This window comes from Centroberyx affinis, unplaced genomic scaffold, assembly GCF_046629955.1.
Source record: "Centroberyx affinis isolate AG114_WGS23_722 - 3 ecotype Tasmania unplaced genomic scaffold, CSIRO-AGI_Caff_v1 ptg000376l_1, whole genome shotgun sequence".
Lineage (NCBI taxonomy): Eukaryota > Metazoa > Chordata > Actinopteri > Beryciformes > Berycidae > Centroberyx > Centroberyx affinis.
This window is the reverse complement of record NW_027279045.1, coordinates 1-18,878: the sequence shown is the minus strand read 5'-3', so window position 1 is coordinate 18,878 and position 18,878 is coordinate 1. Positions and strand designations below refer to the sequence as shown.

Here is an 18,878-nt window from a genome sequence, read left to right as displayed (position 1 = left end):
CCCATGGTCCACCACCATGGGGTGCTATCAGACAGATTACAAAGAATGGCTTCCCCCTCATTAAAGGAACAATGCAATCTCTCTTTGTCTAACACATTTTTAACACAAAGGGAAAACATATAACCATCTACAATTCCCCTTGCTGCACATTCCCCACAGCCCACCACCCACGTTACATCTGTGCCCTTTGAGTGGAAAAGGTTGGGCACCCATGGCCTACAGCCTGGTTAGACACTGCTCAGTGAATTTTGAGCAGACACTGAGGGCAGGATAAGGAGGATGGAAGAGGGGAGAAGCAAAGCAGTGACACAAAGATTAATGCTGCTGAACTACACGGCGGCACTCTGGAGAATCTTAAAGAGACCCAAAAAGCCTGGTTTCCAGACTGTGCTTATTGCCTATGCTGTTCATTTTCCCCCTAAACATTATCTCTAGATTCCTTCCTGCCCCTTGTTGCTAAAATAAGTCATTATCTTGCTGGGCTTTCTTTTCAAATACACTAATAATACTTTCCATCAGCAAATAGCAATTGTTTTTAACTGCTTGGGTACCAGATTGGTGGATTTACTGCAACAGGAGAGTTAAGACAGTGTTGGGTAAGTTGTGTCAGAAGTCAACTGAATTGACTTTGAAATATTTCCTGTAATTGTCTAAACTTTCTAGGGCTCATCCAACGCAGTACACCAAATAGGCTAGTTTAAACAAATGCTAACAATTATTTGCAAATAGCATTTAATCAGGGTCTTCTTTTAACCCTTACTCTAAGCATACTGACTGACCTATCATGGACAAGCAACCGAGTAAGAAGAAGAGCACAACAATGCCTCGCACTTAGTAAAATCTTCATTTATTTGAAGGGCACTTGTTTTTTCAGGTTTCTCTTTTATTTACATTAATAAGAGATGACAAAATTCAATATTACCTTGCATTGCATGACTTAACAGCATTCATATTTTGTCCATAAATGTGTTACTAGCTAAATTATCTGCTTTGTTTGCAGTCATTGCATTTTCTTTGTAAATCATTTTGCCCAAAAACGAATCTATAAACATTCCAACTGCAGTTTTGTTATCTAGTTCCAAAATCAAACCAGAAAAAAAAAACCTGGAGCCTCCAGCACATATCTCCTACATTCTTTATTACACAGTGTAATAAAGTGTAAGCATGAAACTTTTTTACTGATCTTACTTCACTGCAGACAGTCAATGAAGTAAGATCAGAGAAAAATAGTTAGCCTATGACACCAGTTCCCTGAATGATGGTAGCTGGCTGCTATGCCCTAGCATGTGTGTGTGTGTGTGTGTGTGTGTGTGTGTGTGTGTGTGTGTGTGACTCTGTCTGTCTGTCTGTGTGTTCCTCAGTCCTTCTCCAGTATGACACACCAGTTGCCCTGGTCATGGTAGCTGGTCTGTACTGTAGCCCCGGCCACCTGATGGCACAGCTGCTCCAGCTCCCCCTGCTGGAACACATGGTAATAGCGGTGGAACACAGGTGCTGCACTGGATTTAGGCTCGGACTGCAGACTGGAGCTGGAGGCTTGACTAGTGTCAGCACCTGGACTGGGTTTAGACGTAGAATCTGATCTGTGAGTGGTATCACTGGGATCAAGGCTTGAACCGGGAGCTGGGTCAAAACCTAAACTGGTGTCAGGTTTAGAGTCTTGGCTGGAGCTGGGGTCTTGTTTGGGGTCAAGACTGGTTTTGGAAGTCGAACTAGGAGCCGATATGGAGGCTGGGCAAGGACTTGTGGCTCTGTTGGAATCCAAACCTGAACTGGATTTAGGGTTGGAGTCGGGATTGGGGATTGGAGGAACAGAAGCGTGGGCATCAGTGGAGGAGTTTTCTGAAGTATTTTTGGACCTGCCTTTCCTTTTACCCTTCTTCCCTTCCTCTCCTGTTTCTCCCTCTCCCCTTCCTCCTCCTTTCCCCCCTTTCAGATGCCAGGGAACCAAAAGATCCTGGGTGTGGAAGGCCGTGCGATTGGTGTGCACACTCAATTTCCCATCAGGCACTTGGCTGCCATCTGATGTGTTGTCTAAGGGGCTGTGGCTCCCTGCCTGCTTTTTGCTGTCGTCTTTTAAATTTCCGCTGGTGTGGACACTCAATTTCCCATCAGGCACCTGGCTGCCTTCTGATGTGCTGTCTGCAGTGAGGTGGTTCCCAGGAGGCTCTTTGTTGTAGTCTTTGAGGTACTTGGACCTCTGCTTGTTGTATTCTTGCTCAAGGGCCCAGACGTAGATGAGCGCTCGACCGCCAGGCTTCAGCAGTCGCACCAGCTCCCTCACTGCAGCCAGCCGACGCTCCTACAATGCGCACACACACACACACACACACACACACACACACACACACACACACACACACACACACACACACACACACACACACACACACACACACACACACACACACACACACACACACACACACACACACACACACACACACACACACACACACACACACACACACACACACAGGGTCTTTTATGAGGCCAATTAATTTTCATGATGAGCAATTAAGTGGTACATTATGTCTTGATGTGGGATGACCTCTGCCAGTAACTCTGTGTGTATGTGTGCGTGTGTGTGTCTTTCAGTCCGTCTGTCTCTCTCTGTCAGTCAATCTGTGTGAGTGTTTCTGTGTGCGCCCCTGTGTGAAGAAATGGTATGTGACAGCTATAGAGATAAGGGCATCACAGGTCCTGAATATGTGTGTGTGTGTGTGTGTGTGTGTGTGTGTACCTGTGTGGAAAAGTGGTGTATGACAGCTATAGATATACAGGCGTCGCAGGTGGCTGTTCGTAGCGGGACGTCAAGGGCATCAGACACAAACGCCTGGTAACCCCTCTCTGCACAGATCTGGACCAAGGCACTGCTACGGTCACAACCCACCTGAAGGGAGACAGAATACACACACACACACACACACACACACACACACACACACACACACACACACACACACACACACAACACACACAGACATACAGACACACACACAGAGTGTTGAGTGGTTGAGTCCGCCGTCTCTGAAGCCACATGTGAGCCTTTACTGGCCCAGCATCAAATCCTGGCAGAGCTTTCCCTCCTGTGTCTCCAACCCCTTGGTGTCTCCCTACTCTGTCTACCTCCCTACTTTCCAACTGTCTAATTCAATTAAATCATGCTTAAGCTGAGTGGACTGCCAACTCTACTTAAAAAAATTAGAAGAAATTGAGGAAGCCAGTTTCCTCCTGTTAAACACATTTTAGCAGAAAAATAATGCTGATTCTCATTTTGAGATTATTTCACCCCATTAAAAATGTGATATAGAACCACTTAAATAGCAGTCAACAGTTCCTCGAGCCAGTGAGTAGAAGGGGAAAGAACAGAGAAGACAGAAAAAAGAGTCGATAAGGAATGTAAGAAAGATAGAGGGAGGTGGACAGAGAGAAGGGAGCGCGGGGGGGAGGGAAAATGAGGAGAGGGGGACTGTGGTAGGGCAGGGGAGGGTAAAAAGCGATAGAGGGGAAAATAGAGGGGAAAGGGAAGGGAAGGAGGGGGAGTCAGGAGAGAGAGAGCAAAGTATGGACTACGGACGTTATGGGAAGAAATGTAACAGGGAACAGAGAAAAGGAGGGAGAGGGGGATGGATGGCAGTAGTAATAATTTCAATACATTTTGTCTCAGGGAAAAATGCAATTAAGCTTCATGAATCATATGATCTCTTCCCAAAACAGATGGGGTGTAGTGAGAGAGATGCTACACATCTGAACAGACAAACACACACACACTCTCTGTCTCTCTCTCTTTCACACACACACTCTCTCAATCTCTCACACACATGCTACATTCATGTAAACAAAGGTCAAGTGTTTTCATTTCAATTACAAGCTGTGAAGGTTAATAGCGTTAATCTGCAAAGGTAAAGGGTGGGATGAGGAGAGAGAGAGAAAGGGGGAAGAGGAAAGGAGGAAGATATGGCAGAGAGGGAGAGGAAGAGGGAGAGAGAGGGAGAGAGAGAGCGAGAGCGAGACAGGCCAATTCAATTCAGAAAGCCACTGAGTGACTTGCATGCACACAGTATTCTCAATAATGATTTATCACGGTTAAGGTCTAAGTCGGGATAAGCTGCTTATACGCACCTCCAAATCCCAACCATGAATATCCGGGTATGCATAAGTAAACAGAATATTCAGAATATTGCCATGGAAACTGAGCTAATGCAAACATTGACAACCAACAGTAATTGGGATAAGAAGAACACATGCCTCCGTATCCAGGATATTATCAGTGTATCTCATAACAGGAGGAACAGCTTATCCAAGTTATTTTAAATGGGATATGATGTTTACATGAGCCAACTCAAAAACAGGACAGGTAATAACTGATTATGGATATTTGTGTGCAATGTAAACACACTCACCAAGGCATTACCACCAACTCCAAGATGACTCATATCAGTATGTAAACAGTAGCTTCTTGTTCAAGGCAAATGTAACGATGCAAGCCTTTGTCTTTTTCTTCACTTAATTAAGAACCTAGCCTAATGAGGTGAGGGAAAGGTTTTGTCAATCAATCAATACTGATATAAACACTGTGGCAAACTTAAATCTAGCATATCAGGTACAGAAAGAGTCCTGGATTACAATAACATCTGTAAGACTTGCACACAGCAACTCTGTTACCTTTTTCGTTTTATATATTTGTAAAGACACTGAGGTCCTGACATTTGCACTTATTTTTGGTTGCTTTGTACTTTTTGTGACATGGGAATCGAAGCTTAATCTACTGTTGAGCTAATTGTAAGTCACTCTGGATAACAGCATCAGCTAAACGCCTAAATGTATAATCAACATCAACATTTATGTTTGTTGAGGAAACTGAATTCTTTTAATGTGTGTCCTGCAATGACAACTCTGTTTTTTAGTATTGCAGGTTTGGGAACCTCACCTTGGTCGACAAGAGCAGGCTTGGTAGCCTTGTCAGAGTGACTTGTAAGGCTATTATTAGGGTTATCGGGGTGAGTCAGGCTCATGTTCACAGCAGACAGGTCCGAAGAAGGCCGGTGCCATCTTGGACTGACCTGACCCCTCCAGAAGCTGTTTGAGCCGCTGCTTTCAGGCTGTCGTTTCTTTTAGCTCGGAGGAAAATCCAGGGTCTCTGTTGTCTCAGCTGTTACCGATTTGCTGAACATCAAGGTCAAGGTCAAAGTAAACTTTATTATCCCATAAGGGGAAATTCATGTGGTCACACACGTCTCGTTTAAAACACAGAGGTACACTGTACATGCACTAACAAACACACACACACACACACACACCAACAGAATATCCTGAGCGATGCTGGCAATACAAAATATACATCATATATAATCTAAATATACAATATACACAATCAAAATACCCACAAACAAAATACAATCTAAATGTACAATATACACAATCAGATACCCAGACCTAGTAATATAGGTGCACATCTATCTCTCATTTAGTAATCTAATTGCTGTAGGCACAAATGATTTGCTGTACCTTGTTGTTCTAATTTTCTGCTGCAGGATTCTGTCGTTTGACCTGATACTCCTTCGGAATTTCAGGTGGAGAGGATGGGTAGGATCATCGAGGATCTGATCAGCCTTTTTTAAAATAAGGTCGTTGTACAGCTGTGCTGCAGACACCTGATCAACCCCAATGATCCTACTTGCTGTCTTCAGCCTGCGCTGCAGTTTGGCATGATCTTGAACACACATATTTCCGAAGGTGCAGATCAGGCCGAAGGACAAAACGCTCTGCAGAACAGATTTGTATAACATCTGGAGGATGCAACGGTCTACTCTAAAGTGATTCAATTTCCTAAGAAAGAACAGCCTCTGTTGTAGTTTCTTAGACTTACTCCATGCACATTCATTGAATCTTAAGCAATCATCAATTTCAACTCCAAGATACTTGTAAATTGAGACCCACTCAACTAATTCACCATTAATCTTGGAGGGGGGAAATATTGTCTGTTTCCTTCTAAAATCTATGACCATCTCTTTCGTTTTCTTTACGTTGACCTTAAGAAAATTATCTGAACACCACTGAATAAACCCTGTGTCTCCCTCTCAAAACCCTCCACCAGATTGTCAGATTTTAGGACCCTACCAATGCTGTGTCATCTGCATATTTAAAATAAGTGTGAGCTGAAGCAGATGCCTGGCAGCCATCGGTGTACAGAGTGTATAAGATGGGGGACAAAACGCAGCCTTGGGGGGCACCTGTGTTGATGATTTTAGGGGATGAGGTAGCAGAATTGAATCTGACTTGCTGACTGCAGTCAGTCAAGAAGTTGTTAATCCACAAAATAATCTTGGGATTTACTCCAAGATCCACCAATTTGCCCACCATCAGGTGGGGTTGGATGGTGTTGAACGCACTGCTAAAATCCACAAACACAATTTTGACCAGGCTAGATTTGCTGAACATGAAATTTCCCCTACACACTTGACACACTGCCGTCTCCTTTTGTACGTCAACTCCTCTTGCACTGTTCTGCTACTACTCATTCACTTGACATGTTTTGTTGTCCATGCGTCTCGAGTGACATGTCACATTTTGATGTGGTTGAGTGTACTGTATTGTTTCCAACCCTGGCTGTAACCTAAATTTCCCCTGGTAGGACAAGAGAATGCGAAGCCAGTACTTAGCGCTTGCCTATGTGTATGTCCAGGCTTCAGCAAGGTTTATTTGGGGTTTTTTCTGTGTTAACACCACAGGCTTCTAGCTCTGTCTTGCCCTCCCTAGTCTTTTTATGAGCAAAAGGAGGACTGCTGTGTGTTTTAGACAATGCATGGATTTCATATCATAATGGCGATAATCCAAGTAGCACTGGCTCGACTCATTACACCTGCCATGAGCACGACTGTGGACAAGAGGAGCCCTTCCATCACCTTGTCATATTCAAATCAGTCTCTTATCACCATGGAACACTGATAAATTGGGCAGTAGTGTGGCTTAGCGAGTAGAAAGACTGCTCTTCAACTGGAGGGCTCAGGTTCAAGCTCCTGTGTTGTCAAGAGTCCAACCTGCTGAAGTGTACTTGAGCAAGACACTGAATCCCTACCGGCTCAAGGGCTGCTGTTCTGTAGCTGACCCTGACCCTGACCGCTGACCTCCCTCTAGAGGTGTGAAAGAAAAAAGAGAATATCGCAATATTATTACTATAACACACAATGCATACTCACTGCAGTCACTTGTGGGTTGACGCCCAGGTATTTTCCGTTCCCGCAGCCACGTCGGCCAGTACGCTCCCCGGTGGAGCGAGGACAGAAAGTGGCAGACGCGGGGCCAGGGGGAGTGGCGGGTGCTGCTGAAGTGGGAGGCGATGGCGTCGTACACCCGGTGCACGTACACCTCCTCCAGACGGGCTGCGTCGGCATGGCAACGTGGAAGTGAGGGGGGAGATGGAGGAGAGGGCAAGGAGGTTGAGGGAGCTCCCTGGCTGTCGCAGGCAGAGGGGAAGGCTGGAGAGAGGGAGGAAGAGGAAGAGAGGAGGAGGAGGGGGGTTGAATGGTCAATGGGGCATTCACAAAGGTTAGCAAATGCATCACACACATACATGTACACATTCATACACCAACACTCATATGCAGACCAAGCACGGCCACTGTGCTGTACATCGATTCAAAATATCAAAAGTCCTTTCAGTATTTCAGTGGTCAAGCATCAGAGCAAATATTCGGTTTGTTTAGCATTATTTGTTTATGTCAACATATTTTGTATTTAGCATTTTCTTCATTTTATTTTGCTTAAATATTATCCATAATCATATGTCTGGAAAACCTAAACTTGAAATTAAGTGGCTACAGCTATTTGGATGTGATGGGATATGGGATATAGTTAGCTACATGTTGTAAACAAAAAAATAATGCTGATCAAACCATAATAATTCCTCCATTTGATGAAGTGATGCTAGGAACACAATTTAATAACTAGGAGTATTTGAGAACTGGATTTTTGCCAGAATGTGACTGGGTCTTGCGCCTTGACCATGCTAATTTGCATAATATAGCCTAAAACGCAAACTGTTCACCTCCTGAAATTTCTGATGTAATTTATGTAAGATTATAGATTCACACAGTGAGCATGTGCTCTTGTGTAGCTCACTGAGCAGAGCATGAAACAAACAGTGGCAGAGTTGGAGGTTTAATTCCCAGAAGGACCACAGATACCGAAAGTATTTATTCTACTGATAGTAGCAATGCCAACGTCTTCTCTCTCTCACACACACACACAGTTTTGTATTACTATTACTATACTAGAATCTCACCACAGTGGCAGGGCGCATGTCTGATCTTGCGGAAAGTGAAAGAAGTGCGGGTGCCCCTCTTGTTCAAGGTGAGGTTGCTATGGTAACTGAGGTCAGAAGTTGCGGAAGTAGGGGATTGTGGTTCGCAGGCTGGCACCATGTCAAACTTCCTAGGCGTAATCCTGAGAAGAGACGAGCAGTTGTGTTGCAGTCGATCATTAAATACAAATTGACAGCAATTAAGCTGTAAAATGTATGTATATACTTTAAGTGGTTAACAGACAGAAGGTGCGGATGTCATTACACCCTGAGTAAGACATGGGTATACTCTATATGCACCAGAGGAAAATGATGGATTAAAAAAAAAAAGCCCAGAGACAGAGTTGGGTGTACAATATAAAAAGCCCAGAGAAAGGTGAGTATATTCTTATCCTTTTGTCACATGCCATCCCCCTCTCTCTCCCTGTCTCTCTCTACTTTGGACTATATAATAAAGGCCAAAAAATTATCTAAAAAAAAACAAAAAAACACACACACAATAAAAGAACAGACTCCTAGAGGGAGAAACATATCCACCTGACACAATCCCACTCACCCATGGGTCCAGAGGTATCTGCTCTCTCCCTTCATCACCAGGAGGCTCCGCCCCGGCAACACTACGGCAACCATACGACCATCAGGGTGACGGAACTCCATCACCGTCTGTAACAACACAGACACACACACATGGTTCACACATCTACTTCTTAATAAAAGGCAGGAGGAAGAAGTCAAGGCCAAGTGCTGAAAGCCCTTTGTTTCCGGCTACAGCAGCACAATAACACAGCATTGAAGCTAGGGATAATACAGCCATATAACCGATTATTAGGCATTTTTAATGTTCCTCAGTCAGCTGTGTATTGTAAGACATTCATTATTATTGTTCAGGTAGGATTCAGAATTAGTAATTGTACTGAATTAGCTATTGAGCAAAAGTCAGACAATCTGTCTTTACTATCAAACCTGTTCCTTTACAACTGAACTGAAAACAACTTGAAACGTGAAGGTTTCTTCCGCTAGCTCAGCAGTTTTGACTGGCATCACCCAGAGAGAAAACTTCCTCTGCTTGCAATCTCACCAACAACCAGCAGAGGCATCTGCATCCCAACATTCTTGTTTGATCCTAATGTGTCCTTACAGTGCATAACAACATGAGCCCTGTTGGGAAATTACATCTACACAACTTCAAACTGTATCTCTCCCACTCCTGACAGCAGGAAAATTGGATTTTGTGAACTGGAACAGTGTGTGTGTGTGTGTGTGTGTGTGTGTGTGTGTGTGTGTGTGTGTGTGTGTGTGTGTGTGTGTGTGTGTGTGTGCGTGAGTGAATGAGAGGGACAGAGAGAAATGTGTTTGTGTATGAGTGTGAGTGAGAGAGAGAGAGAGAGAGAGAGAGATGTACATACAACACCAGAGAATTATCAAATCTTTCCTGAAGTGAAATTGCGCACACACTTATACACACACACACACACATACAGTAATGGCAGGGTTGCGCTGTTCCCATCTGAGGAGTATTAGCCAATCAAAGAAACCGGTGGAATGTGACCAAATCGATGGTGATGCTGGCAGCTACACTTTGCTACAAGACTCCGCTATTCATCATTCTCCCTCTCACTCTCACGCACACACACACATGTACACATACGTCTACAGGCGGACACACAATCACGTCTTTCCCGCTCTTCTTTCCCCCCATTTTTATCATAATGACAAGCCAACTCTCTCACTCTGTTCTGCCATATGAAAAGGCGACGTGTCCATTTACACATTTCAGTGAGACACATACTGACAAATTCCAAACCGTCCTGCCATGACACAAAATCTGCCATGAAAAACACTACAGCTGATCTATAATGTGCGCCACGCCCGCATGCTGTCTGTCAGTCTGTGTGTATGACTGATGCCGTGACAGATGACAGGCTTTTGTTAATGGGGCCTCTGTGTTTCAGACAAGCAGGGACAGATGGGTGTTCATCTAAATCGGTCCCACATCACTCTGCAGCGACTAAATCAGTCCCCTTGTCACACCTACAACACACAAGGGCACAGTAATACCCGCTGAAACTAAAATATGAGCCACTTATGGTTTACACACACACACTCCCATCACCCTCACTCTCTCTGTCTCTCTCTTTTATTAACAACATACTGAATGAACTGGAAGGCCACAATAAGTGAGAGAGAGTGTAACTATGTGTGTATGAGAGAGAGAGAGAGAGAGAGAGGAGAGAGAGAGAGAGAGAATAAGATGTAGCAAGCAAGATGACAAAATGTTCTCAGTAAATTCACAAGGACACAAAATCCAAATTTACTGACACACACACACACACACACACACACACACACACACACACACACACACACACACACACACACACACACACACACACACACACACACACACACACACACACACACACACACACACACACACACACACACACACACACACACACACACACACACACACACACACACACACTCATCTCTGTCAGTTGTGCACCCTGAGATGGATGAATCACACTGGTCAGTGAAGTGACACTAATTTGATTGATTTAATCCTGACACAGAAACAAAAACGTGCCTGAAAACATTGCACATTGCATCATTTGCATCCACCTCTTTGCCTTTTCACTGTATTATAAGAAATGTATTAATCAGATCATCACTTTTTTATCTTTCAATGTGTTACTGATGTTGTTCTTAATGTTGTTCTTGTTTCTTCTTGTTGAAAATAACTTGAGTTACACTCTGCACTATCTTCAATAGTCGCTATACAAACTGATTGATGAATTGCTTGGATGGATATTTTACTAACCCACAGGCCAAATTATCTTCACCATCAGGTTGGTGTAGATGTTAAAAAGATAGAGCCCCAAATAAACATATCCAAAATCCTTAAGTTCCTGACTAACTGTGACAGACTGACTCCTTACCTTGGCCCCCAGGCTCAGTGAGAGGATGGTGTCCTCAAAGGCAGAGTGAGTGTCCACATGAGGAGGAATACCTGAAAACATTAAAACACACATATAAGATGAAACACTTTACAGCAAAGTCGAAAATGCATCAAGTTTTTTTTTTTTTTTTGTAAATATATATTTGTGTACGTTTAGTAGAATAAGTTCAGCTTTCTTTTTGCGGTGCAGCTGGTTGCCCTCGTCCCTTTTGGGATGTGAAAATCTCACTTGAGATTAAAGAATGAGAATGAGTTTATTTGTATAATCAAAAAACAAGCATAATAAATGACCATTCCTGTATAGCTTGGTTGCTTTAACTATGGGGGTTAAGACACAAAATGGGTCAGAAGCTTACCGCTAGTCTTAGTAGATCCCAACATGACAGTAGTAGCAATATGTTTCAATAAGCCTGGATCACAGATGCAGGAACAAATTTCTTATGTGGGTCCCAATCTGAAAAGGGTTTATAACCACCGCACTAGATCTATCATCAACAGATTCTAACAGGCACAGAGGAATTTGCATCTCTTAATCAAGGCATGTTGGGAAGGTAAAACTCTTCTGCCACCTTGTGGTGAAAATCAGTACATCCTACTAGGCCTTCCTTGATTTTGTTAGAAAAATTCCCTCATAGGAGAGTCCTGTATGAAAACATATGGTTACATATTTGATCATTAATTTTGTGACCACACTTAAATCATTTGGTCCAAAGTGCCAATGAGTACTACTGTTTTTTTTTAACTTTCTCTCTAAGAGACTTGGTCAATGATTCACACTCCCACTCTAACAAGTTTGATAGAAATGGAACCAGTCCAGCACTCCCATTCAGATTATGTAAATAACACACCCTGTCCTGACTGGTACTGGTTGACAGTCAGCTGGTCTGGCATGATGTCGATGTGTCTGTTCCTCACACACCGCTCCAATATAGGCATACACTCCTCGGGAAGACCTGGACACAATGCCACACAAACATGCAAACACACACACACACATATTACACTGACGCAATCTGCAAAATGAAACAGTGCCGCTATTATTTCCAGCCAATTTGTTCCTATTCATTCCCCAATGACGTACCATTACCCCCACTACTACAAAGACAATGAGAGATAATGACTATGTATAATCTATAATAACAATGTTCTGTGCTAAAAATGAATTTTAGGTGAAAACAGAAATAATGAGAAATCTTCTCTTTATGAGAAATAAAGAAACTCATTCAATCTTTGAGATTTTAGTTGCTTTCGTTTGTGTCATTTTCAACCAAACGCATATTAGCATGCCATGTACCAGTAGAGTTAAAGAGAATGAAAACAACAGGTCATTCTCTCTGATATAATAAGCAGGTGAAAACTGATCTGATTTTTTTCTCAACTCACCTGCGGATAATGGCTTGTCTTTGTCCACATTGTTGTTGTCGTAGCGAAATTCATAGCCATAATGTTTCACTCTTCTATGCTTCAGAGCTTTCTGAGCTGAAAGACATGAGAGGATGAACGTGACAAACCAACAAAATGGCAGATAACTTATATTATTTATTACTTATCATCTCTGAATAATTTAATCTCATATAACATCAAAATGATCCAGACTGAAACATGATTATTAACGATTCATTAAGATTTGTATTTCTTATTGTTTAATGGGAGAGTTTGGTTTCGCAATTTTGAATTTATATAATTACTATAATTTTCTATAATAACTGTCATTTTGGAAATTATAATTCATTATTATTATAGCCTCGATGAAAAGAAACATCACTGTCTGGCACACACACAAAATGTATTATATCTTTAAAAATATATTTTTCCCATCAATTCTACTCTATTTTCCACTGATGGTAAGGTATGATTTAGAATTATATATATATAATTATAATTAAGAGGTTCTGGCATAGCAGCCTGACCAGAACATAACAACGACACATAATCTGACAAAACGCATTATGTAGCCCCTCACCAGTGACATCACCATTAGTGGACGACCAGTCAACAGCAGCCAGCAGCAAAGCCTCTTCCTCTGCAGACACAAAGTCCTCCACCAAGACTAAGCCCTCCGGCAAAGAGACGCACGCATCCGCCTCACAGGCTACTGCATGAACACATGTAAATAAGGTTCACTGGCTACTGCATGGAGATACAGTATACACACAGTCAAATTTAAGATGGAGGTGGACCTCTTATTCACAGTCACTGATTAAGGAGGGTCTGCCAAAAACATCTGTCTGTCATAAAATAAATATTTAAGATACCCTCACTGTGAGTGTGACCCTGTTTTTTTGACACACACACACACACACACACACACACACACACACATTGGCGTCAGGTTTCTTGGGTCCTGCATCGGAATACACATACACACATACGCTACACACCTCAGCATCACTGGCAAACCTTTGGAGACACATGCACATACAGGCAGACTGGTACCAATAGCAGCTAAGGTATCAACAATTTACAATACAATGTGTGTGTGTGTGTGTGTGTGTGTGTGCCAATGTTTCAGACAGGTACCTGAGTTGACAAAGCTTAGGTAGAGTGTGACACTATTCTCTCCACACTGCAGCTGTTCGCCGTTAAGAAGGACGTGGGCTTTCTGAGCGCTCTCCTCTGATCTGGAGACAGAATAACAATGACACCTCACACAGGACTTACAGTTCAAGAAACAACAACAGTAGCAAGAAGAAGAACAAGAATTATTAGGCTGTGTTTCATACCAGGACATTCTAAAGTAGGCAAACCTTGGTTTAAGGCAAAAACTGAGTTAACCCTGCTCTTGAATTATCTCCTACTGTGATTAAAGGCATCAAACAAGCCTTGGTTCAATACGCAGCCTCAGAATGAGGATACACCTGACCTAAGAGCTGCAGAAAAGCTGAGACCTTGTCAGTAAGATAGTACAGCACGCCTTGGCTGAAGCTACTGCCCATCCATCATACGTACCTGTATGTGACAAAGGCATAGGGTTTGTGAGGAGGCATGACCAGAGTCTCCAGCTCTCCCAGCTCCTTCAGCACTGCAGCCAGCTGCTCTCGACTCACCCCATTCCCCAGCCCGCCATTAGCCACCACCAAACTCTGTGGAGGACAACAGATAGATATGGCTTTTAACAGAGGATGACAGGTTCATTTTATAAATGGCATTTCTACTTTATTAGACCATATACAATGAACAGAGACAAGAACTATACGAAGAGAAGATGACATCCAAAACAATCTGAACCAATAACATCACCAGGATAGTAAACTGTGTCTTAGGAGATGAGACTTGCATTGAATATTATGTAACTGTTGTGACAAAACAGGGGGTTATTTGGGTAAGGAGCATGGCAACTGGGCTATGTAATTGGGAAATTCATTACCGTTATGTATTAACATAATTAACCCAACCAACACACACAAGCACCAGTAAAACATCTCTGCTGTTAATGTCTATTAATATCTTTCCACAGTCAGTTGCTGCACGCTGACAGTAAAGCAATAATTGTATTATCATGAAACTAACTGGCTAACGTGTCTTCTTTTAAAAGTTATCTCACCTGGGCTGACAAAAACCCTGCTTCGGATTTTATCTCGTCTATTATACAGGAAGGTTAAACTCTACTTGGAGCTGGAGAGGGGTTGCTGTCATTAGCTGTTAGCTAGCTTGCTTCACTGCCTGCTACCAGCTTCCTGATTATAAATATTATTTTCCTTTACCTTGGTAGGCTGCGGTGCTGTACTGATGCCCTCATGTTTCAGTAAAGTGTGACTGGCTTTTATTTGTTTGCGGAGAAGTTTCCTCTCCTCTTTACTCCTTTTAGCAGCCTTCACGTTTTCCACACTTGTGTCCATGGTGCCTCAGTACATTTTGTCCGGGTGCAACAAGAAGTACGGATTGATAGTTCCTAATTAAACGCTAGGACAGTAGGGTCCTTAACTTTTTAGTTTAGTAGTCTCTGGGTTTATTTCAGGCACAGATTTGAATCAAGTGTTGTACTAGCAAGAGCGTGCCCCTTTCAAATATTTTCTTTGACCGTCTTTCGTATTTCTAGGAAAAGGGTTAGTCTATTTTTCCGAAAGTGGTCATTCTGGCCACTGACTTCCCACTGTACTGTTTGTCATTTTTAGTATTTTCTGCAATCTATCAAACTGTCTGTTAGTTTTAGCAGTTCACAAAGGGTCTACTCTGCAAAAACGGTCACTGGAGAATGCGGGCATCGATCCCGCTACCTCTCGCATGCTAAGCGAGCGCTCTACCATTTGAGCTAATTCCCCTCTAGGCGCCAGTAAGGCTGACAGGATCAACTTAGGTGATGTCTCTTACGGTGGGCTATTGTTCAGTAGATTTGAGGGCTGGTTAGAATTGATGGGAAAAACATATTTTTAAAGATATAATAAATGTTGTGTATGTGCCAGACATTCTGATCCATATAGGCCTACCTCAAAATCAACATTACAGAATCCACATTTGCAGTCTTTCAATAGACCTCTATCTCGCCATGTTGGACAATTAATGTTATAACCACAGACCGTCATGTTAGGCCAAAAAGACACGAGTCAAGTGTAAAAGGCAGTTATGTTACATTCATTCATTTATCAGCACAAGTAGGCTATACAATGCATAGAAACATAGAGACAAAATGCAATGTCCCATTGGATGTCAAAAATAATTAAAGATTTTGAAAAGAAAAACTTTCTCTCCAAACTGTTTTGAATTAATTAATTCAAGGATCCTTTTAAAAATAATGGTTCACAAGAGAATCTCTCATTAATCATCATGGTTGTTTTGATGGTTTTGTTCATGAATAGAACACTGAATACTAATTTTTATATATATTCAGCATGCATAGCCTGCATTCCTCGGCAGTTACATCACAGTTTCTTGGTTACATACAGTATAATGCCTTTGATGTCTCTAAATCCATCCTGAAACCACCCTTTCAGTGGGATCAAGATGATCCTGATTTCTGGCATCAAAATTCTCCTAATCTCTGCCTTTGAGTTTTGAAAAAAGCAGAAACAACATTTAAATTGGATTAAATGTACGATTGGATTACCAAATTCAAATCTGAATGATCAGATCATTTACCTGTTTTGAAAAACCCAATTTTCAGGTTTAATCCAATATGATTACTGAAATCCTAACCGATAAATTTTGAAAAACTGGGCCCTGCTGAAGTCTTTGGTTTGAATAACAATCTGCATACTGTCGGCCCTCCATGACTTCTGGTTTGACACTCCTGGTATATGGACCTATAATGCTCCTATAGGGACTTATAGTGTGTCTGTGGTACTCAGTAGTGTGTTTATAGTGACCTTATAAAGCTTTATGGTATTTTTATCTCTTATGGGTAATATTCCTATAGGATTACTCTTGTTCTCCTTGTAAAGGTTCCCTGCTTTTGGTTTCTGCTCTCTGTCTCTCTTCTGTTTTGACCAACCCATCTCTCACCTGGCATCCATGCCTCGCTGAAGTCACAGCATTGTTTCGCTATGTGGTTTCACTGTATAGGCCCTATACCCTGATGGCAAATCCACGCTGCATGCCTCCCTAATCTCCCAACAAAAGACAGATATAAATGCTCCATGGAGAATTCAGTAGGCCTGGTGAACTCAATACTAAGGCATGAAGTTTAAGGATATGGGGTTGCTATCCTGGGGAGACTGTTTGCCCTGCCGTTTTCCATTTCATTCATTCATTCATCATCGGGCCCTCTTCAAATTCTGGCAAGTGAGGATAACTTTGCATTAACGCAGGATGAAAAATACTGTTGCCATATGTAAATGCAGTGGAAAGAATTCCCATTACTGCTGATAGCTGCTCCTCATCAAATGCACAGTTTAATGGCATGCCCTGATTTCTTTGAACGATTGGTCAGGTTGGGTGCATTGCATAACTCTGGGTGCCAGCGTAAGAACCTAAATCTCTCATTTGGGTCCCACTCTGAGAGAGTTAGAGAACCCATTATTTAGGCTATAAAGCCATGTAAAACCCTGCATCTGTCCTGCAGTGATATGCTTAGATAAGGAAGTGTTAGTCTGCATGGAGGCATGAGTTCGTTGGAATGGAGACATATTTGGCTGTAAGTTATAATGAGAGATGGTGGTGAAAGGAAGCTGGGTGGGTCGTAGGGGTGCAGATCAGAGGGTGCCTTTCTACAGCCTGCTAGCAGTGAAGTTAGACTGCTAATCCTCGGCTGGGTGCCCCTCCTCTGTCCATGCATGTCAGTGATCAGCAGAAAAGCTTGATGGGCCTTGGTTTAACTGATCAATTCTTCCCGCCGTTCTGTTTCCGTTGTGCTGTGCTGTAGTCGCTGCCCAGTCTAGGCCTCCTCGCTCTCAAAGGAGCCAATTAGTGCAGATCCTGTGTTTGGATTCCACCACTGCTAGACTAATGACTCTGCAGCCCTGTGGGTGTGAGTGTGTATTTCCAGTGTGCATGTGCAGGCTGTATGTATTTGTGTGTGCGCATGCACGCTTGTGTGCATGCATATGTAAATGTGCGTGTGTTGTATAATAAAGTCCTCACCTGTCCTCGGCCATCTCAGTAATTACAGTGCAGAGCTGGGCCGGCCAGTGGGAACCCTTCGTTTTAACAGCATGCTTAGTTCAGTCGACAAAACAACAGCTGTTCGGACAGGAGAGCACGCGGCTGCCCTCTCCTCCATTATAACAGTCTATTCCATTTTGATTTTAAAAACAGTCTAAACACATAATCACTCCTCTATGAGCAGCGGATGCCCCTGGACACTGTTCTGCTTTGGTTTTGGGAATTGATTAAAGCCCATCCACCCATTCTTAGCATTCACAACAAAAACATTTGCCATGCAATGCAACTTCTCTCTCCTCTCTAAACAGCCCGCACTAATAACCTCATCACCCCACTCACATTTCCAAGCTTCTTTGAAATCTCAAAAAGTGAAAACTTATGGCTTGAGGCCATTTGAGGTTGAGATTTAGATGACATTTCACTTTGGTGGAATACTTTCCCCTTTCAGCATGTACTGTATATCTTCTTAGCAGTTCAGGAGCAGTCAAACTTCAATGAACTGCCCCGAAGATCTGGTGTCACCACAGACATTCAGGAGGTTTCCCATATATTCTTAAGTGCAAACATATTTTTAAACTATGCGTTCAATGGCAGTTGACCATTCATGAACTCCTAGGGAAGGCACATGCACTAATGAATGTAAATGTTCGACCAAAGGGAAATATCACTTTAAGGTTACGACCAGGGGATTTGGAAGATGTTTCCCCTGTCAGTGCTCAAGGGCAGCCTCAGCCCACACAGAGCCAAGCTTTAAAAAAAGCAGCGCAGTGGTGAGAACTGCAGTGGAACCATGTGTATGCCCTGAGGCATGCCACCACTGTTTGAAATGTAGGACCGGTAGCCGGGGGCCAAACTCCTGCAGCTGACATCTTTGTATTCTAATTAGCTGGAGACAGAGGGACGGAGACGGAGGGATCAAGAGAGAGCACTCCGCAGAAACCAGATCCCGCTTTTTAAAATAGTGGTTCTGATCTGTACCGCTCTCCAGGGGCTCGGTGTAAGCAGATATCCGTCTGTTCTTGGAGAAAGTTCTCGGTGTAAAGCTGAGGTGATGAAACAGCCAGGTGAGTGCAGAAA

At 42.9% G+C, this 18,878-nt stretch overlaps 1 protein-coding gene and 1 non-coding gene across 2 annotated transcripts; both read right to left on the bottom strand.

The window, feature by feature from the left end:
• Positions 1-862: 862 nt before the first annotated feature.
• LOC139641474 (tRNA (carboxymethyluridine(34)-5-O)-methyltransferase alkbh8-like) lies at positions 863-15,103 on the bottom strand. Its single transcript, XM_071515888.1, is given in 13 exon segments — positions 863-2,302; positions 2,744-2,893; positions 7,203-7,275; positions 7,277-7,481; positions 8,288-8,448; positions 8,862-8,968; positions 11,245-11,315; positions 12,113-12,217; positions 12,648-12,743; positions 13,228-13,359; positions 13,785-13,885; positions 14,214-14,347; positions 14,969-15,103. Coding segments are annotated over 13 exon segments (2,415 nt in total). The 3' UTR covers positions 863-1,357.
• Positions 15,104-15,453: 350 nt separating this feature from the next.
• Positions 15,454-15,526, bottom strand: trnaa-agc (transfer RNA alanine (anticodon AGC)). Its single transcript has one exon. It is a non-coding gene; the product is annotated as a tRNA-Ala (tRNA).
• Positions 15,527-18,878: the final 3,352 nt, after the last annotated feature.